This window comes from Sardina pilchardus, chromosome 15 (genome assembly GCF_963854185.1).
Source record: "Sardina pilchardus chromosome 15, fSarPil1.1, whole genome shotgun sequence".
In the NCBI taxonomy this organism is placed as follows: Eukaryota; Metazoa; Chordata; class Actinopteri; order Clupeiformes; family Clupeidae; genus Sardina; species Sardina pilchardus.
The window spans coordinates 14346264-14368359 of record NC_085008.1 but is presented as its reverse complement, the minus strand read 5'-3'; the positions used below and the strand labels follow the sequence as shown (position 1 = coordinate 14368359).

General features: G+C 46.8%; 1 protein-coding gene across 4 annotated transcripts in view; it reads right to left on the bottom strand.

Moving 5' to 3' along the window:
* Positions 1 to 378: 378 nt before the first annotated feature.
* Positions 379 to 22096, bottom strand: part of sbno2b (strawberry notch homolog 2b) — a 59422-nt gene continuing 37704 nt past the window's right edge. For 3 of the 4 annotated variants that reach the window (XM_062555502.1, XM_062555504.1, XM_062555505.1), the window contains 28 exons: positions 19207 to 19368; positions 18433 to 18513; positions 17773 to 17878; positions 17257 to 17417; positions 16036 to 16169; positions 15519 to 15609; positions 15020 to 15163; positions 14272 to 14389; positions 14051 to 14156; positions 13761 to 13914; positions 13287 to 13463; positions 12485 to 12582; positions 12284 to 12366; positions 11539 to 11724; positions 11243 to 11364; positions 10970 to 11101; positions 10225 to 10360; positions 9343 to 9455; positions 8434 to 8505; positions 8179 to 8287; positions 7930 to 8001; positions 7538 to 7681; positions 7314 to 7408; positions 6432 to 6524; positions 5811 to 5942; positions 5361 to 5437; positions 4616 to 4806; positions 379 to 4299 (listed from right to left, as the gene is read on the bottom strand). In XM_062555502.1, the coding sequence (XP_062411486.1) occupies positions 3563 to 4299; positions 4616 to 4806; positions 5361 to 5437; positions 5811 to 5942; positions 6432 to 6524; positions 7314 to 7408; positions 7538 to 7681; positions 7930 to 8001; positions 8179 to 8287; positions 8434 to 8505; positions 9343 to 9455; positions 10225 to 10360; positions 10970 to 11101; positions 11243 to 11364; positions 11539 to 11724; positions 12284 to 12366; positions 12485 to 12582; positions 13287 to 13463; positions 13761 to 13914; positions 14051 to 14156; positions 14272 to 14389; positions 15020 to 15163; positions 15519 to 15609; positions 16036 to 16169; positions 17257 to 17417; positions 17773 to 17878; positions 18433 to 18513; positions 19207 to 19368 (4026 nt within the window). In that variant the 3' untranslated portion in view covers positions 379 to 3562. The remainder of the gene's footprint in view (positions 4300 to 4615; positions 4807 to 5360; positions 5438 to 5810; positions 5943 to 6431; positions 6525 to 7313; positions 7409 to 7537; positions 7682 to 7929; positions 8002 to 8178; positions 8288 to 8433; positions 8506 to 9342; positions 9456 to 10224; positions 10361 to 10969; positions 11102 to 11242; positions 11365 to 11538; positions 11725 to 12283; positions 12367 to 12484; positions 12583 to 13286; positions 13464 to 13760; positions 13915 to 14050; positions 14157 to 14271; positions 14390 to 15019; positions 15164 to 15518; positions 15610 to 16035; positions 16170 to 17256; positions 17418 to 17772; positions 17879 to 18432; positions 18514 to 19206; positions 19369 to 22096) is intronic. The other variant, XM_062555503.1, reaches the window with a different exon arrangement.

Sequence of the window (22096 nt, the reverse complement as noted above, 5' to 3'; positions counted from 1 at the left end):
GCCAGATGATGGCGCAAGAGACCCAGTTCATATAAAACAGCTGAAAACTAAAACCTAGTACTGTTACTGTAGCCTAAATCATAAGGGTAACAGACAAAGTGTGATGATGACCTAACAAATTAACAGTAAATTGATAAGAGAATAAATACGTGTGTTGTCATCAGTTATTACTCAGTCATCTTTATGCTGCCATGGTTCAATTACTATCAAAACATCTGAATCTGTTCATTGTTCAGCTGTGAGTGAGTGATTGACACTTGGGAAACACACATCATTGACGGCTGTGATGTGAGTTATGTGTTACTGTTCTCTTGATTCATATGGCAAAAATATAATGTACAGCAATTTATTTGCTTCAGAAAAAACAGCAGTCAGACATTGTGAGCAATCTTTTATTTGTTTCTTGACAAAGTTTAGATTGCACCAGTTGCAGTATGTTCCTTCCGTTACAAGTAGAAAACAATTTGAAAGAATTAGTCAAAAGGCACAATTTGTACAGTATATACATCAATCTAAATTATAAATATATAGAAAAAAATAAAGGCAAACACAGAATGAAAGTGCTCAAACACAACTTTACACAAATAATATAAATTTGCTCTTGTCATAGATACAATCAGTAGCATGTTTTTTTTAGCAATAAATTATCTTTGCATATGATATCTTCATGAATAGAAAGATGGAGAAATAAAGACAAAAACAGAAACCTAAGGTCCACCGACAGATGGCTGAAGCACTCATACTAATATGCAGACAGCAGAAACTGAATTATGAATTTCTTAGTGCAAATTTAAATATGAAAATATGATTAGTAGCCCATATAATATTATTTAAATAAAATAATTATAATCTGGTTGTTTTGCCTGGTTCCACCAACGTCTGTCTCTTTTTAACATCTATTTAATCTCAACCAGGTCAACATAAAAAGAAATCTACTCAGACTGTAAAGACACTTTCTGTGTTGTCAGTGGTACAGTTGAATGAAACTGTTAACATACATCGTCTGTAGTTATGTCTATTGCAGTATTTGAAGTGTCCAGACCCATTGGAATGTACTGGGAAAAATCATCACTCAATTTTACTTGAAAGGCATTTTGTTTCCAAAATCGTCAGATATAATATCACTAATGCCATGTAAATACATCCCATCTGATAAGGGGCATTCAATTCTATGCAGACAGAACATACAAAGACTGGGGTCATGATATTGGATTAAATCATGTATAAAGGCATGTTTAGAGTGTTCTTATACAGGATAATACATATATATGTATGTTTATATATGTTAATCTTATGATTTAATATGTCTGGAGTCAGATGTAGGGTTTGGCGAATTTAAGTCTTAAGGCAAACTCTTAAAAATGGGACATCAAACCAACACAATGATTGCACAAGAAACGAGCTGTGTGCAGATTTGCCTGGAAACATATTTCTGTAAGCACAGCACGGTTCTACAGACGATTTGGTTTCACTGCATGATAAAAAGAAGAAGTCAATCAATCAGCCCTCTCACAAAAACAGCATTTGATCAGAGAAAAGTTTTCAACATTCAGAATCACAGAGGTGCAGTTTCTACATGTGACTCCAATTAACCAGATGTAGGTCCCATTAGGCTAATCAATAAAGCAGGGCCGAGTCCACATAACTATGGCACAGAGACTTCAGGCCCTCAGAATCTGCGGAATTGATCAATCATAGTCTACGCTGGAAACAATCCCTCCATGTTCATAACACATGTTCATAACTTCCAGTCTGAGACAGACACAGCATACAATAGCCCAGCAAGAGAAGCACTTGTAAGTAGAACAACAGATATGGATTTGATTCACTTCTGTCAAAAGTAAAAAGACAATCTCCCACCTGTACGCCACATACATATATGTACACAGTATATTAATTCCTGAGTTGGAGAATAGGTCAGATGTAGCCAGAGAAGTCTTTTGTTAAATACTTTGGTATAATTCTGCTAAAGTAAAGACAAATTACACTTAAGCAAGATTTACTTACAAAGAACAGAAGTAGACCCTGAGGTCTGATACAGCAGTAATGAACAGTGCAATATTACACATAGGCAGGTTAGACTTAAACGATCTTTGTTTCATTTTGAATTCTGGAATCTTCCCTGACAAGTTATGTATACTTTAACTGTAGCCATCCATCAGGATCACAGTTTTGAAACGGCAAGCGTGTCCCTTAAATATAAATAAAAACAAAAGCAAATAATTTAACAAAAACGAAGCTAGCTCTGTTATCCTTCAGAGCACATTGCTTTTATCCCCTCACAATGTTTCTACAAAGGTCATGAGTACTAAAAGCACAACATTTGTTCTAAAAAGACACAGTGACATATAAAACGACCACAACCCACCACAGTGAGGCGCTTGAGCTGAAATATTGAAGTTTCAGAGGTTATTGCTTAAGATTGCTATTGGTTGTCATTCGTTGAAGTTCCCTTGGGGGTTCCCTGGTAGGAGAGCACAGTGCATTACTTGAAAAACAGCTCAATCAAGTATGAAAGGTTTCTAAACTGCAGGGAGAAGTTTGAACAAAAAGCACTCCGTTACACTAATTTGCGTCGATGGAATAAATGGAATAAAATGGTCAAATTTTCAAAGAAAACAACAGCAACTGAAAAAAAACCAGAAGTGCTTCATGATATCATCAGTCTTCCTGAGAATTTCGTGAGAAGAGCCAATGAGGGGAGCGTCTGACGAACGAAGTGGCGTTAAGCCGCAAGGGGAGGCACCAACGGAAGATGAAACGGCTACAACATCTCAGATGCCTCAGCGCGGTCTGTCTCCTGCACTAACGAAAAGAGAGAAGAGAGAGAGAGGCTTCCGCCTTTCGCCCGTCCCCTCCTCTTCATTCCGTTTGTCTCTCTTCCTTCCTCGTTCTGGGAGCCAAGATTTTGTCTGAATGTGTTTAAAAAAAAAAGAAAAGAATATTCCACTATCTCCAAAGGCACTGTGTTAATAGCAGATTGTAACCTCCCCCTCCCACCCTCTTCCCTAATTGTTTTAGGACAATTCCAGAAAACTAGTGTGAATAGTGGGTTTCGGGAGGGAGGGGTGTGTGTGTCGATGGACAGCTGTGTGGTGAAACCTATTAGAGTATATTTGATCCAAATATGAACCACTAGCCTTGTCAGTTTGATGTTACTGAAAACACTTCACAGAGTTTCACACCCTCTCTTCCCTCCTCCGAAGTATCCAGTTGGGGAACGCCAAAGAAGGCACATAGAACTTTACACATGTGCCAATACACATCATTTTTTACTATTCACAGACACTCAAGCAGAAACTCCACCCATATCCGGAAGGCTGAGTAGCCCCAAGCTGAGCTAAAGCTACCATGTTTTGAGTGCTGTTGCTAAGAGACCTCCTACCTCGATTGGCCCTGGTACATATGGACGTGAGCCAGGTGTTGTTGAGTGTGGTTAGGTGGGGCAAGCTTTGCTCAGGCACTGACTAGACGGAGAGCCCTGAGGAGGGTGGAGGATGGGGAGTGGTGGGGGTGGGGGTGGGGGTGGGGGTGGCGGTGGCGAGAACTGTGGGCCGGTGGGTTAAGAGGAGTCCCTGCCCTGCAGTGGGAACTTGATGACGGACTGCCTGTCCAAGCTGCTGTTTTGGATCATGTTGTTGAGAACCTCCCGGAAGTCAATGTGGACATCGCTGTTGCACGGAGTGGTGGGCATAGTCAACAAGGGCATCTCGGAGAACATCGGCGAGGAGGACGTCGCCACCGCGGCCGTGCCCGCGCCCTGGGACGCGAAGAGCCCTCCGAGGGCCTGGGCCGACCCGGCGGGGGAGCAGGACATGGCCGCGGGCGAGGCCGAGGCGGGTGTCGGCGGCGGGGGGTTGGACAGCGGCGTCAGGTCGAACTGTCGGATGCTGTCCATGAACTCCTGGAACTTGTCCTTCTCCTGCTGCTGGGGTGGCTGTGGCTGCTGCTGTTGCTGCTGCTGCTGCGGCGCGTCCAGGGGCCCCAGGCCGAAGTCGGCCGTGGTGGACGAGAGGGTGCCCAGGCCCAGGGCGACCGCGTCCGGGCCGTCCAGCATGTCCGCCAGCGGGGTCTTGGACAGCGAGGGGAAGGCGCCCACCACAGCGGGCGGCGGGTAGAGGAAGGCGGGCAGGCCGCTCGGCTCGCTGGTGGCGGTGGGGAAGGCCAGCGGGCCGAGGGGGTCGGCGTGCAGCGGCCGCTGGAACTCCTGCGCCTCGCGCCGCCGCCGCCTCACCTCGCTGTCCATCTGCTGCAGCTCCTCACGCACGCGCAACACACACGACTCGGGGATTTTAATGCCTGCGGAGCACACACACACACACGCAGGAAAAGTCAGACATGCAGTTCAAATATTATGCAAAACAGAATAGGCATGCCAAGAATAATGAAAATAAATAGTTAATAGTTAAAAAAAATAGCTAATAGTTACAAAAGACACTTTTTGATCAGGGGAGTGGTCCCTGGGTCAAAGTCAGCTGAAAAACCCTGGTCTAGGTCATTTACATCACTTCCATACCAGATGTCAAGTCAGACCGACTAATGGGTCACCAGGGTCTGCAGTCCAGCGAGGCTCCTAATGTGTGTGGGTCACCATCGGTGCGTTTGGATCACTCACCCACTTGCTTGTGGAGCTGCTTGGTCTTGAGCCGCACGATCTGCAGGATGCTGGAGCCGGTGAGGTCGGCCACGGTGTCGGCCACGCGCTTCCACACGCGCAGCAGCGCGCCGCACAGCATGTGGTACTGCCGCAGACGCATGCCCTGCGTGCACTCCTGGCCCTCCTCCACCTTCTTACACTTGCCATTCCTGACACGCACACACACACACACACACATTTTAATACCTTTATTTGTGTTCACATTTTACAATCAATTTCATTGAACACAAACAATGTTAGACACCAGCATTGCAAACCCAGTAGCCTATGCCTCTGGTCTCAGTTCATGGGTACACACACACACACACACACACACACACACACACACACACACACACACACACACACACACACACACACACACACACACACACAAACATTTATATATTCAGGTGTAAATATGTATACAAATATTCTGAATACACAAATACAAACATCTACACACACACACACACACACACACACACACACACACAACCACACACAACCATTTAGACATTCGGGGGTGTAAATATGTATACAAATACAATACACAAATACAAACATCTACACAAAGATTTTTTTTCTGAGATTCAGAGACTTGAGTGTCTTAGCTCTCTGACGTGTGTTCTGGGGAGTGTCGGAGTTTCCTTGAGAGCAAAACTAACCCAAGGCCACAACACTCTATTGTCCTTTGTGTTTCTACTGGAGCCGTTCCACTCACCAGTTGGCATGGCTGCATTTACTGAAGGAGAACTGGTACTGATTCTCCCAGATGTCCTTTGCTTCCTCCGCAGTGACCTGGGAGATACATCTTATTTTAGAGGAAAATCCTTTTACATTAACACATGATCATTTTTCAATATTTAACTCATACCGTTTATATCAGTTTACAAAACATGTTTCATGGTATTACAATTTCAACCCAGTAGGGGGCAGTATGAGAACATATGGTATAGTGCCTAACTGCAAATGGAACGTCAGTGCAATATTCCAATCAATCTAAACTAGAGATGAGAATATTGCCAATAAACCGACCCTGTGTCTATGGGCTGATGAACACTCACCAACATACATCTATGTGTAATCTGCATCTGTGTGTGTGTGTGTGTGTGTGTGAGAGAGAGACAGAGAGAGATAGTGAGTGTGAGTGTGTGTGTGGAGGGGTTCTCACCTTTCGGTAGCGTTTCCCCATATTGTCCAGGCTCTCGGGCTGGGCCTGCTTTCCGATGTTGGGCTTGTGGATGACCAGGTTGTGGCCTCGACCCTGCTCTGCCAGCAGCACACAGGGCTGAGTGCCTCTCAGCTGTGGGTCAGAACACACACACACACACACACACACACACACACACACTTAGAATTACAACCTCACTAGAATAGGTCAACAACTAGTCCTGCATATAAAACAGTTGCATTGTACTATACAGTTATACAAATCAGGTCAACAATTCTAAACAAGCATAAAATCAACCCTCCATGCACTTTACAATTTCAACAAGTATTTATTTTCATTTCTGCATAAATGTCTGAAGATGTTATTGTGGCCCTGATATTCCCCACATCACTGAATAATGCATCTCCTCACTGGCATTCTGCTTTGCATTACAAATTTGATCAGACAATGTACAAGCGCTGGCAGTTCATTGGTCATACACCTGTTCCCAAACACCCGTCTAGGGGGATGAAGAAGAATGTTCTAAAGGGGGTGGGCAGTACACAGCCTTTCAGGTCCGACCTTGTGGATAGTCAGCCTGGGCACTTAGTGTTGGGCTCTGGGCTGGGCGGCGCGGCTCACCTTGTGAGAGAGGTAGAAGCCCACGTCTGGGCCGCTCAGGCTTTGGGACTTGGCCAAGGCCTCCTCCCATGGCATGCCTCGGTCCACGGTGATCTGGGGTGGAGAGGAAGGAGAGGAGAATAGACTATGTGAGTCCCAGTCCCATCTCAGTGCACAGCTAACACACACTCTTTATATACTTTATTTGATTCCACTCCATTCCAAGTCAAGTTACAGTAGGAATCAAATCTTCTGAATAACGCAGCAGATCAAAGCCGTTCAGCAATCGATTGTATAATTTGACAGGTTCAAGGGTATAGGAAACATTGTCCAAATAAACATGCTTCATATGACTGCTGATATGGACAACACTTCACTAGCTGCTTGGCTACACACACGCACACACAACATGCACCTTACATTCACAATCACACACATACTGTACAGCATACTATCCCATGCTTTTGACACTGCAGTTATTTTTTGAAAGGGATTAGATCAGGGTTCAGTTTGGATGGACACAACACACACGCTTGCTCTCTGCAATCAAGACAAAGAACACACCCACGCACACAACCCACAACCAGACACACACACGAGACAAAGGCAAAACAAACACCCACAAACCCCAACAGATAACATGTGGAACAGCTACTGATCGGTTTCTGGCTGATTCCGGGTCAGTTGCCAGTAACAATAAGTATCTCTTTTTCTTGTCACTACAATAGATCTTATCATAAAGCTCCTTTATCTTCAGGGTGGAAGATCACCTCGATACTGATAAAATACTGACATACTGATAAAAAAACATAATAGTCTCTCTTCCTGCTAGCGCGTGCACAGTGACTAATGGAAACACAGAGACACAACATTATTTGACCATGTTAATCCACGTGTTCATACCTTATACAATACTACTTGGCCGTCGTGTGGGTTCCCCACGGTCAAAAACTCCTCTTGCTTCTCCTCGTAGATCTCATCGTTGCCTGGGGCCAGATCTGGACAGAATAAGAAAGGACATTAAAAACCCACCTCAGACACCTGGACAGAAAGACAGCTAGCGAAGACACGTTTACACCTAAAGGGAAGCTCAGCTGAAGCGCTGACAGTTAGAAGTCGTGTCTTACCCAGGATCCCCATGTCATATTTGCCTTCCTTTTTGTCTTTCTCTATCAGGTAGTCAAAGTTGTCGGTGAAGTACTGGAACAGGGAGTTCTGTTTGTGCACCTCCAGACCCAAGATACGATTCAGGAACTTGGTGATAGTGCAGTCTGAAAGGCGCAGTGAGAGGCGAAAGTGAGTCGGACAATCGGGTGCAGAACCAACAGACAAGCTTCAGATACACACGCCTTCAGATAAGCTGACGGGACACAAAGCTATCACACAGATATCAGGGAAGAATGAAAATGTCCCCAACAAATAATAACACATCCAGTGTTTATTCATGCAAAATGTAGTGCACACAAACTTGTGAGCGCAGCGCTAGGGAGAGGGATGTGGTGAGCAGCGGGGAGTTCACCTTTCTCTGTGCTGAGGCCACAGCGCGAGTCTCGGTTGAAGATGCCCACGTTTATCATCCCTTGATTCATGTCTGGAAGAGACAGAGAAAAGCCATTGATTGTCATTGAATTCAGGTATTTCATTGACATTTGATGGCCATACACACACACACACACACACACATACACACACACACACACACACAGACACAGACACACAGACAGACACGCACACATACGAACACAAACACATATACACAGACACTTACCACTGAAGAACATAGCATCGCCACCAGGGTAGTCTTTGGGAGGGGGCACTTTGCTCTCGATGAATCCCAGGATGGCTTTGGTGATCTTATCTAGTGCCTTGGTTCCATACTGGCAGAGACAGAGAGAACAGTAGACAGATGTTTTCACTGAGGGCAGCGCGCACACAATCAAGTCAAAGAATCGCCTCACAAATAAGACTTTCGGCTTCCTCTGCCGAAAGTGAAACTCTTTGCAAGATAAGCGTGGTGACCTACTTTGTTTTCGAAGTTGTACTTGCTCAAATCTCGGGACTCTGTGGCCCTCCTGTCTCCATGGGTCAAAGCGCCCTGCAGAGAGATAAAACAAAGAAAGGGGAGGGGGGGTGGAGAGACAACTTTAGTTCCTGAGCTTCCAAGAACATAAAAGATACAGATATGGTGCTCAGGATAAAACTCTGACAAAAGCCTTCAAAAAGCCCTTCCAGGGGATTACAGACAATCTGCCAAGGCCTCCAAGCAGGCGGCACAGATCACGCATTCGTGCGTGAAACACCTCTTGACTTTTAAGTTTGACATTGTCACACACACAAAAAAACCCCCGCTGAATTGTTCTCTTTCCTCCTGAGGTGGAAAGGAAAATGAATTCATTTGCACAGAGAGGGCTTTGTTGGCACGCTTTGTTGTCATGGAACTGATATGAGCCGTATTGGGAGAAAGCTAAGCAGCACGGAGAGAGCAGTGACTCATCAGAAAGGCATCGGGAACACACAGGCTCCGCAGCAGTGAAGGAGCGCGCCCGCTTCACTGTTCTGAGGAGCCCTATCCTCTCGGTTCCTTAAGTCAATGTTTTCCAGAACATTCTGGCCACATTGGCTATACGAGTGATTACGTAACCAGAATGAAAACACACGATATGCTTGCATGGACTTGTGTGTTCATTTTATGAGTCTGACTGATGTGCTGTTGCGTTTGCGGGGATGTTCAGTTTTCGAGTGTGACTGATGTGTTTTTACATTTGTGTGCAAGTTCAGTGTTTTTCTGAAACAATTGGATCTTGATCAGTGATTATCCAGGCCCTGACACCAGAATCACCCTAACCGCTGGCCTAGATGCAGGAGACAGGGGCAGGAGTGCGCTTGGAGGAGGAGGGGGGGGGGGGGGGGGGCAGTGCTGCCCGAAACTCACCAGACTCTCCAAGCGTTTGGCCACAATGGAAGCGAAGCGCCGCTCTCCGGCCAGCTCGGAGATGAGGAAGATGTACTCGGGCGCCGTGATCTGGTTGGACCGGTGCGTGCGGCCTGCGGGGAGACAGAGAGAGGAGGAAGGGGGAAGTGAGACAGGAGGTGGCGGCGCTGGCGGGAAGTCGACCGCACACCGGTCGGCCCAGTTCTGCTTTGGCACCGGCTCAATGGGATGATTGTGACATAAGCGGCCTGGCCTGGCCTGGCCCCGCGCTGACAGCCTGAGATGCGCACTCTCCAATTAACGGGCGGTGTGTTTGGGTTTTCAAAAAACCACACAGAGTGCTTATCTCACTGCAGAGCAGAACGAGAGAGAGAGAAAAAAAATGGCCCTTGGCTGTTTGTTTGACTATGGTTTCCTGAAGTTCGCTTGGTGCAGGTTTTGCAAGTGTGCTTGAGTTCGACACCGTCTGCCTCGCAATCAGAGGAAGTCATGTGTAGCGTCAGTGGCAAACAAAAAAACATCACACCTCTAAATAATTACACCATCATTTCGGGAAACAACAGAGAAAAAACAAGAGTGCATGGAGAGGACAGTGTTACTTTATTTTATTTTATTTATATTTTTTGTCTGTCAAGAGGTGATTCAATGTCATTTACAAAGGAATATCACTGATGGTAATAAATTAAAAACACATAACCCCATACATGAACCCCTAAAAGCCAGACGCAAGTAGTATGTGAGTAAGTAGAGATGATAAAAAAAAGGCGTTGTCACACCTCTCCACTAAGTTTCCAAGAGTCCCCAATGACCTTAGCATGACCCTGATCTGGTGTCAGTCTGAGAAGGGAGACTCCGAAAGGGGACTTTGCTCGCTGCACTCACCGAACTGCTGGATGGCTCGGTCTGCGCTCCAGGGCAGCTCCAGGGTCATGTGCACCCTCCGGCACTGGTTCTTCACTCGCTTGTCTGCCTGCAGGGAGATTCCCGAGCTGGCCGCCTCCGAGATGATGGCCACCAACTGAGAGAGAGAGAGACAGAGGAAGAGAGAGAGAGAAAGGGAGAGAGAGAATGAGAGAGGGAGAGAGGGAGGGAGAGAGAGATAGAGAGAGAAGGAGAGAGAGGAAGAGAGAGAGAGAAGGAGAGAGAAGGAGAGATAGGGGGAGAGGGAGAGAGAGAGGAAAATGAGGCACAGAAAGATAGGCCTCGAGAGAGATGAAGTCTTCTCATTAAGCCCGCAGATGAGCTCATTACACATGTAGTTAAAGTTTTTCTCCAACAGGCCTAATTGCTTTGACGGCACTGGTAATTGACAGTCGAGCCAATAAAGCCCACTCCAATTGAATGGAACTGACTGAGTGGAGGGCACAGAGAACGAGAGCTAGAGTATGTGCGAGAGAGAGAGAGAGAGAGAGAGAGAGAGAGAGCAAAAGAGGAAGAGAGAACGAGAAAGAGAGAGAAACTAACAGAGACGGGCAGCATCCTCCTGCCTCATTAACCCCGGGCTAATGGAACTCATCAGGGACAAGGGTGGCTTAACGGAGATTGCTGAGATTATCACAAGCTCATTCCTGTGCGTGTGTGTGTGTGTGTGTGTGTGTGTGTGTGTGTGTGAGTTTCTGCCTCTTACCTTCTCCCCGCTCATGAAGCGGTCCTTCTCCTTAATATTGATCTGGTCGATGGTGTAGCTTTGCTCGGCACGCGACTCGTAGGCCACGGTCCCATCTCGCCGTCGGACCACCCGACCCTTTCGCCCGGTCATCTGCGGACACGGAGAGCAGCGGAACGCGTCACACACACACTCGCAAACAAACACACTCTCATATTCATTCATGTACTGACACACCCAAACACCCACATAGATATGACTTAGAATCCATATGTCTGAGAGTACGTTAACTACCTCGGATACTTTCTCTGGTCCTCCAAATTTGTCTATAAGTTCATCTAGTGTGTTCAGAGGTAGTTCCTTTCCCAGTTCTGAGATCTTGGTCAGTAGGCTTTGTTTCATTTTTTCTATTTCTGCTTTGGAAACAAGAAAAAAAGGGCACTTAAAGACAACACTGAAAAAAACGGCCAGGCTTACGTTATTAGTCAGCTTTCCTTCGACACGCTATGGCTATGACAAAGCAATGTCGTCAAGCGTCTGAATTTGCGGCGAGCGCGCGAGGCCTTCGCTTGCTCGAGCGTCAAACGCACCGGTGTGACTGTTGGTCTGGTGGACGAAGATGACGTCGTCGCTGTTGTCCTGCAACGAGTCGGGCGAGGAGTTGGAGTCGCTGTCGATGGCTTCCGTGTCGCTGCTGCTGTCGTCGCTGATGCTGATGACCACGGCGAACTCCTGCGCCTGCCGCGAGCACTTGGACTGACGTCCGCGGGGTTTTCCTGAGGCACACACACACACACACACACACACATACAGTAGGTCAATCAAAGTAGGTAAAAGGTGACAGCTTTGCATTTGGGCAATGAAATAACAGCAAGTTCTGTTTCCTAGGTGACCTATTTTTTAGTTTTGTTTCCTATGTGGTATATAGATGTGGTCCTATGTGGTACTGTATATAGATGTTCCATGTTATGTATATAACATATAGATGTTTTAATGTCACATTTCTATATTCAGGCTTGTCTAGGCCTGGCTCCCCATGACTTTATCATAGTGTTCTTGAGCAAGATGCTGAACCCCAAACCACTCCCCATGTGCAAGTACTGTAGGTGTGGGCCCCCTGCACACCCCAGTGTGTGAATGTGTATGCATGAGGGTGAATGTGAGGAATTAATCTGTAAACCGCTTCAAGTGTCTCAGAGGAGCAGAATGGTGCTATACTGCATAAATGCATTCCGCTCACCATTCATCATATGCTTTCACAACACAACAACAACAACAACAATAGTGATATATGAATCACTCTAATGTGGTTTTATGGCATTCTATTCATCTTACGTTTTCTCTTGTTCCCTGCCCCCTTTTCCCTCCTCTGCTTCTCTGAGGGGAAATGCTTCTGAACCAGAGACTGGAAGACACCCCTATGAAGATAAACAGCCCAACATCAGCCAAGGATAATACACACACACACACACACACACACTGCTCTATACAACCACCATCGATACGCTCAAACTCCACATGAAACATGGCACTCACTCAGCGGCAGACACAAATCTGTCCAGGTGTCCATCGTTCTCGTCCAGTACCTCTCGCGTGCGAGCCTCCCCTGTGGACTGCAGCCCAATCACCACACACTAGACACAGACAGAGAGAGAGAGACAGAGAGAGAGAGAGAGAGAGCGAGAGAGAGAGAGAAAGAGAGAGAGAGAGAAATAGGAGAGAAAGACAGAGACAGAGAGACAGAGAAAGAGATGCAGAGAGAACATAAGAGCACACGTCAGCTGTAAGCACCGCTACCCTGGTCGGTCAGTCAGACGGCCGTGGCTGGACCGGCTCCAGCTGCTCGGAGCCGTGTCTGCGGTCAGCGCAGATGAAAGAGGCTCGGTGTCAGGGTCTGGAGGGCCTCTGCTGCTCGGGGCCTGCCGTGATGGGTTTGGTCCGGGGGAGTAGAACCTTAATCCTGCTCTGACTCCCCACACACTCAGCTCACTGCTCAGCTCATTAGTTCTACCCCCTGGTTCAATAATTGGGCTCATTAGTAAACTCAGTGTTCAGCTGTTCAGGGCTGACTGCTGGGGGAGGGCATTTATACTCCGTTTACACTCATTTGGCTATTCATGTCCCTCACAAAATGCATCGTTTCAGGCTACAGACTGAAGTAAAACCCTGAGCGAAACTTTTTCACTTGAGTTTAACTCCATGTCTACTGAGGTTCTTTTTGTGTCTCAATAACTCATCTCCTCACATAAGCCTCAGGAGGCTGTCTGCTTCAGCAACTGAAATGTCACTGATCTCCGCTGAAGGTGAAAGAGGGAGGGGGGGGGGGGGGGGGACTTACCTTGCCAGCGTCCAGCTCCTTCTTAGCCAGCTCCACCAGGCGTCGCACCTTGGCGGCGATGCAGAGGTATTTGAAGAAGCGCTGGTGCGACGACCAAAACTGACCCCACAGGGACTTCCTGGAGACCAGGCCCAGCAGGTCCGCTGCCTGCATGAACACGCTCAGCGCCTCTGCCCACTGGAATGGTCAAAACAAGGTCAAAGGTCAAGGTCAAGGTCAAAGACAACAGACCCATTCATAACATCAACATGATCACCAATTGTGGCCTATGAGGCATTCTGGGGCTCTGGTAGAGGAAGTTGAGAACAGATTATAATAGCTCAACTCTACACCGCGGCTGATGAAACAGGAAATCAGTTGAGCTATTCCATGAGAGTTTTACTTCCTTTAACTTCTCTGGATGCAAATGGAAGTGAGACTATTTGAATTAAAATGATGTGTAACAGATAAAGAGATATGTTTTGTCTCCCGCACCAGTTTGGCGGCCTTGTTGTAGACCAGCTTGAAGTCCTCGTCCAGGCCAATCTCCTCGATGCGAAATGACACTCCTGAGAAGCTGAGCTGCCGTGCAATGTACATTCCGCTGACCTTCATGTCCATGGCAACAATCTCCATAGCACCCACGCCCCTGTTCAGGAATTCAAATAAACCCAACCAGTCCCCAATTAATAGACTCATTCTGTGACTGTGGGACAAGATAAAGTTTATTTTTTATATAAGTTTCTTTCTTATACAACCAATGCCTTATAAGTGACCAAACGGACCTCTTTTCGATGGCGTGGAGAAAGTCGTCAAAGGTCCGAAACGGGGTCCCATCTCCCCAGATGCCCAACCGACTCATGTAGATCATGTTCTTTGGCTCAGAGGCACCTATGTAGTGGCAAGACACAGGACAATTTTACTAAAAGTGTAGTGTAAGCGTGTGTGTGTGTTTGTGTAAAATTTAAACTGTGAGGGGTGGCATTAGTGCCTATGCCAGGCTCACCTGTGGCGCTGGCGTACACCACCCTGGCCCGGGGCAGCTTGTTCTGCAGGTCCAGGACCGCCTTGCCCATCTTGGTGGACGTGGCATTCTTCGCCTTGTGGCATTCATCAAACACAATCTATACACAGCTGTGGTCAAGGACAACAATTCCCACGCTGCACGCATACAAGTATGCTAACAGTTGAACTATTGAACCACCTTGAGTGCCAAATAAAGCCTAACTCTCTCACAGATGAAAGGATAACTCTAAATAGGGAAGCTATGGACATGACTCCTCCCATCATTAACTCTGTTTTGAGTAGGGGGGTGCTGTGGCGCAGCAGGCTACAGCGTCCATACCATTTACGGGTACGAGTGCCCATGGGGATCCAGGTTTGAATCCGGCCTGCGGTTATATCCCGATCCCACCCCATCTCTTTCTCCCACTTGTTTCCTGTCTATCTCTTCACTGTCCTATCATAATAAAGGCAAAAAGGCCAAAAAAAACAAACCTCTGTTTTGAGTAGTGTTAGTGAGTTTTAGAGGCAGGTGTGATATACAGAATTTGTTTTCTGCATCTCTCCCATCAGGCGTACCTCCACACGTCATCAATAAGTAAAACATAGTTTTAGCTTTACAATGATATTTTTCATTACAAAGACATCACACTGCGTACAACATTAAAAGTCACAGACAGTATCACATTCATTTACTGCCCATCCCCATATCTTTCCCCCCAGTTTCTCCCTGAGGAGGAAGCAGAGGATACGACTCCCTCAAAGTCCGGTTGGCACCAGTCCAGGATCTGCTTGAGTCGAGTGCGATGCTGCCCACCAGCCTGGCTCTCTCCGATCAGCGCGGAGTACGTGGCAAACAGGACGCCCTCTGAGGTAGCTGTGTCCCCATACTTTATCTGCGTGAGACATCGGACACAGCGTGTGAGCACAGCTCACAGTCAAATATTCGGATATCAAAGCTGCTTTACAGACAAAGAGTTTTGACTATACCCAAATGAATTGAATACACACACTCTAGCAAGGCTAGAGAAGGTCTTCATGACTAAACAGGACTGTACATAATAATCTATGTAAGTAATGCATATTATATATTATTGAAGCTGACCAACACTTGAGCTCACAGGTTCTACAGAACAACAGCTGGGATCACATTTGAATGGCATTGCACAACATGCAGCATCACTGGGACAGCCTTGTCTAAATGCATCCATGTCTCCTGGAAAGAGAAGAACACTGCGTCGAGGACGTTACCTTATTTAAGGCATGCACAGGGATATTGGGTGCGTTAATGTCTTTGAGATCTCTCTCTGCGTCGTATTTCAGGTCGTTGGAAACACTGAACCTGCAGATAGGAAACAGACAAGGATAGGGTTAGTGTCAGAAGCGCATGTAATAGTTAAGAATGATGCTAAGTTCCTAATAAGTGAATGAATGTGAGTGTGTGTGAGTACAGTATGTGTTTGTACAGGGAGTGGAGCTCACTGATCTCTCCATTCATTATGTGAAACCTGTCCCAGCCCCTTGCTTGACGTAGGTGTGTGCATGTTTGCTTTTGTGTGTGTGTGTGTTTCTGTTTGCGTTGTCTCCATGTGTACATGTGCAGAGTTGTGGGTGTGTTCAGGGGTCGCGTGCCGTGTGTGTGTGTGTGTGTGTGTGTGTGTGTGTGTGTGTGTGTGTTTGTGTTTCTGTGTAATGTTGACGTTCTGGTATTTGGCAGCTGCTTTCATATGTGCAATGGAGGGTGACTGTGTCTATTTCTGAGTCTCACCACAGCGCTCTCTTCCGTCCCTTTAGGTAGTTTTCCACGATGATCCCGGCTACAGTGCGGCCCTTGCCCACGCCGGCCCCGTCTCCAATCAGGAAGCCCGCCCGCTGCTGGTTCTGCAGAATCACCTCGTGTTGCTGACCGACAGAGATAACGTTGGGTTAGAGCACAGAATAACGCCCAAAATCACATTCATTACTCTGCCCACACACAACACATAATGCAGAAGATCAAAACATCACAACAATAAATTACAATGCATATTGTAATACACATACAAAACACACATAATATACATACTATGCATAGATATATACAGTCAAATTATTTATCTACAGTATGTATACTATGTACTAACTACAGTGTACTGAACTGACATAAGGGAAGCACCCCAGTCTGTGCTGGTGTGACCAGCCCAAGAGATCAATCAAGGTAACGCCTCGTTATTCTACAGAGGTAGCAGTGCAGAGGCCGTTGGCCTTTTTCCTAACTAAATGTCGCAATGTTTTGTGTGTTTGTGTTTCAGTGCGTTTTTTTTTATCACACTGCCATGGTTGTATTATGTGTAATTGAAAGCTCATGAAATTATGAAATCTTATTGTAAATAAACAAGCGTTAAAAGTTAAACAAACTCTCTGCTGGTTGGGAAATCACAGTGGTGACATTGACAAAAAACTACAATCCAAACAGCTGCTTCCATCTATTCACTGGCCCAAGGGGAACATTATTGACAAAAGAGTGCGCAACACAAGAACATGAAAAAATGATTTAGTCAAGGACAAGAAAATAGTCAAGGAGGGCATGTACTGTATGTGTACTGTATGTGTATGTGTATGTGTATGTGTATGTGTATGTGTATGTGTATGTGTATGTGTATGTGTATGTGTATGTGTATGTGTATGTGTATGTGTATTGTACAGTATGTGTGTGGGTACTGCTGAAAGGTAGTGGCATGGGGGAATGTGTGCCTGCTTCTGAACTAATGAAACATGAGGAGAATGTGATCACATGCATATGATTACTACTGTAAAGAATGCAGTGAAATTGTCAGTTCCTTCACCTACGTATCCTTGCCTGTTTTAAGTGGGTATACTGAGATGATGATGCTTTTTAAGTGGGTGTACGGCGTATAGTCCTGCATATCACGTAGGCTACACCACTGAGAATGTGTGTGTGTGTGTACGTGTGTGTGTGTGTGTGTGTGTGTGTATAGACAGGACCCACCTGGCAAGCGTAGATGATGGCCTCCAGCTGCAGGGCAGAGAGCAGGCCGCTGTCGATGGTGGGGTCAGGGATGGAGAGGGTGTAGGAGATGTCGGGGGGAGGCACGCTGGACAGTGTGTTAGTCTCCACCACCCTGTCTGGATGGGAGATCCCTATGGTGGCTGAGTACCCGGGAATGAGAGAGGCAGAGGGGAAGAAAGAGAGAGAAAGATGGGAAGAGAATTATAGAGGGAGAGAGGGAGAAAAAGGAAAAATGGAAGGAAGAAGTAGGTAAAGCGATAGAGAGAGAAGGGAAAGATAGAGAGTAAGATAGTAAAAGAGAGATGAATGGAAATGATGATGAGAGTGAGTGGGTGTCTGAATGACAGTAATGTTACAGAAACAGTCTGTGCGTGTGTGTGTGCGTGTGTGTGTGTGTGTGTGTGTGTGTGTGTGTGTGTGTGTGTGTGTGTGTGTGTGTGTGTGTGTGTGTGTGTGTGTGCGTGTGCTTGTGTGTGTATTCTAAGGGCTGTGTACATTTGGAGGGTTTGTAGTCTGCGTAGGTGTCCACATGGCCCAGTTCCTCCGTTTCCTCCTCATCTGCCTCCTGCTCATTCTCAGGTGGGGTGTGAGGCCTCTGAGTCTGCAGAGAGAGAGAGAGAGAGAGAGAGAGAGAGAGGGGGGGGGGAGAGAGAGAGAGAGAGAGAGAGAGAGTGGGGGGAGATGAGGGGGATGGTCAGTCAAGCCAGACAGATGAAGCGTCCATTACAGTAATCGACGGGTGAGACAGACTGTGGGAGGCACACACGGACACAGCAGCAGAGAGAGTGGACGGAGTGGACCAGAGAAGAAAGGGAGGAAGAGACAGTGAGTCAGACAGACACAGACGGACGGCATCAACACGCATATCCCTCCATGGGGCTGCAGTAAACATGGAAAAACAAGGTAAAACGTTCACAACACACACACACACGCACGCACGCACGCATGCACGCACAAACAAACACATGCACACACTCACGCACACACACACAAACACAGGAAAGTGATATATCAGGAAGCAGACATCAGACGTGTCCGTGTGTGGGCGGGTGAGGCTGCTCTGACCCACACCCAGGGTTCACAGTAACTGTGACTCATTAGTGTGCGTTTAATAGCCCTCAGCTGGACAGGCGGCAGAGAGAAGATGGAGGATACCTGGAAAGCTCCCACAGGTGTGCTGATGATGGCCGACAGGTCCTCTAAACTGTTCAGACCGTGAAACCTGTTCGAGTTTAGCTGAAGAAAAGAAGGGAAAAAAGGGGGGGAAAAAGAAAACAAAAACCTCAAAATCAAATGAAATCAAAATAAGGCACTACGCACATGAGACTACGTCATGACCCTTAAACAGAAAAGTAAAAGGGCCGAGTACACAAAGAGGTCAGTTTGATGATGACCCACAACGGTGACCACAACATGACCAGCAGAAAAAAGTAAGGCTTCTGTGGAACTGAGCAGGGCGGTGGAACTGAGCAGGGCAGTGCACTGGCGGTAAATGGCATTGCATCAAACATTTGTGTGCTTTGCCTTGGGAATGTGTTTGCAGACTCCAAAAATCAGGTTGGCGCGTGTGTTTGTGTATGCAGTGTATGTGTGTGCAGTGTATGACTGCAACTGGCGTGGAACAGGATGAAATGTGTCCAGTCGTGATTGTGGGTGTGTGTGTGTGTGTGTGTGTGTGTGTGTGTGTGTGTGTGAGAGAGAGAGAGTATGACTGCACTGGGCATGGGGCAGGATGAAATGTGCCTATAGTTGTGCTTGAGTGTGTGTGTGTGTGTGTGTGTGTGTGTGTGTGTGTGTGTGTGTGTGTGTGTGTGTGTGTGTGTGTGTCTGTGTGTGTGTGTGTGTGTGTGTGTGTGTGTGTGTGTGTGTGTGTGTGTGTGTGCGCACGCGCGCGCGCGCGTGTGTGTGTGTATGTGTGTGAGTCTTCACCTCTGGCTGGTTCTGTGCTGGGGTGTTGATGTCCCATATTGTGGGCACACGCGTCAAGTTGTCTGGGTTGAGGAAGACCTGAGCATCGGGGTACTCAGACAGCGAGTCCGCAGGAGAGGAAAAAAAAGAGCCGGAGGACAGGTCATCTAGGCAAGAGAGGTCCTGTGAGCGAGATATAGAGAGAGAGATATATAGAGAGAGAGAGAGAGAGAGAGAGAGAGAGAGAGAGAGAGAGAGAGAGAGAGATTATGGTTAGATATGAGTCAGTCTATTTGTAATGGTTGCAACTACCCCCTGTTATACTACAGTGGAATACAGTATTGAGTTTTCGTCGCATAACACAGATGCCTTCAATGACCACTCCACTGACTGGAGACTCGAATTTGTGAGAGCCAAAAGTACTGCATCCTATTGTGTTGTCAGTCGCCCCAAAGAGAAGGGCTATGGACAAAAGCTGCCAATCCTCTCTGGTGATAAATCAGTCAACCGCAAGTCACGAGGAGCTGCCTGGCAGAGAGCTGCTTTGAGTGGGAAGTGTTACGGCTTGGCACACAGAGAACAAAAAAAGGAGAGAGCAGGATAGAGAGGAGGTGGAGTGGGTGAACTGATGACCAGGAAAATATGGCCCAGTCACAGGCTAAAGATCACACGTTTCTGTGCCCACACACACACACACATACACACACACACACACACAAACACTGGGTTTAGCCCACCAGATGTGAAGGACCGCATGCATCAGCTATTTAAGTGTTTGCGTTACTGTGTGTGTGTGTGTGTGAGACTGCAATATTGGGTTCCTCATGAGCCTGTGTGTGATGTGTGTGAGATTAGAATGCACCAAGGTGTGTGTGCACAGCCCAGCTCAGTGTATCAGTGTATTTGTGCTTGCATGCATGCCCACATAAGTCTGCAAATGACTCATATCAAACGTGGACATTTCTCTGCTCTATCCCGGCCCACATGTTTCACACATCCAAATGTCCCAACCACCACCACCATCACCACCACCACCACCACCACCACCACCACCACCTGTAGTCCTCTATCTTCTGGCAGGGCGTGGGTGGCACTGACCCATCGGAGCCTCTAAACACCACCACCCCAGACATAATGAGAACACACGCAGCTGGACACTGACTAATAAACGCCCTCTCGTGCGGTCAGCGTCCACCATGAAAGGCCTCGTGTCCCTTTTGACCTTTTGAACGCGCGCATATGATGTGGCGGTGAACGGTATGGAGCTGGAGGGGAGCTGAGGGAGCTGATAGCCGCAGCGCTAGTGCGCTAACAAGGAGACATGAGGCTAAAGCAGAGCTGACGCCAGAGGGGTCCCAGCACTGGAGAGAAGTGAAAACAACCACACGCACACACACACACACACACACACCTAAATGCACACACACACACACACACACACACACACACACACACACAGAGACACACAGACACACACAGACACACACACACCTAAATGCACACACACACACACACACACACACACACACACACACATACACACACCGCCTTCCTGTGTTTTTCGGTGTATCTGTGGTTAGAACAGGATGTGTGTGTGAGTTTGTAAGTGAGGAAGATTGTGTATGTATATGTGTGTGTAGAGTTGTCATCGCAACGCCATGAGAGGGGCTCATTTACTAGAGGTGAATTTGTGTGCATGTGTGTGTGTGTGTATGTGTGTGTGTGTGTGTGTGTGTGTGTGTGTGTGGTTTTGTGGATATGCAAATAAGCACGCAAGATTGCTTCATATACCGATTGATTTTGAGTGCAAACTGTAGCTTTTCCTCTGTAAAGCTGTGATTTGGACTGTTCCAAGAACAATGGGCAATCCCTCAACAGGCAAACATACACTCTGATCAAACTATTAAAATAAGGGAAGAGAACTACAAGGACTACAATAAATCAAATAATCAATCACAGATCACCCCCTTGAAGGGCTTTTTTTTTTTGTTCCCTGCCCTTAGACGAGAAGAAATTAAAATGCGAAAATGCTGAGCCACTCACTGAAGTGAACTTGAAAACAATTGAGCAAGTGTAATAGGATCTCTTTTTCGACTTTCACAGAGGCTTATTTGTAAAACATTTCAGAATGACTAGTTTAGCTAAATATGAGGGTTTTGGCTCCACTTCATTAGTAAAATGCCTCTGGTGTCACCACGTTCAAACTAGTGTTTTCCATGTCTCCCACTCCAAGGCTCTCAGTTTAGGGGAACAGGCTAGCCTTGGGCCCTTAATCACGAGCAAATGAGTCTCCTGTTAAGCCACAAAGATGCCTGGTGTTCAACGCAGATAATCCCGTTGGCCGTTTAGAACGACAAATAAAGTCAATGACTTCCTTCACTCGCTGTCTTTCTGTACACATTGTGATACAAGTATCTGCTGTTGGCCTTCCGTGAAGTGAGGAAAAGTGGTCAATTAAATTCTTGCTGCCCTGAGGAAAAAAGACACTCAAATATACACTGACATACAGGAATCTGAACCCCCTCACAGCACAGAAATAACAAACATTATCGGAACTCCTTACACTGCAGGGACTAAGTGAGAGACAAAAGCCCCATTTCCATTGAATGGTATCAGCTTAACTTACCTCGACTCTACCCTACAGTACCATACACGTCACGTTTTGGTATCACCGATACTGGTTTTATCTAATGGAAAATAAAATAAAAAGCGAGCAGAGTCGAGGCGATGTGAGCTGATATCATGCAGTGGAAAAGGGCCTAAAGTGCTTAGTCTAAATAAGCAACAAAGAACTATGATTCAATGATGCACCTTTTTTAATGCAACTGTCTCTTTAGCTGGAACCGTCTCATCCAGATGTCACTGTGTCCAGGGCCACTCTCTGTGATGTCATCAGTGCGTCTGAGCATCT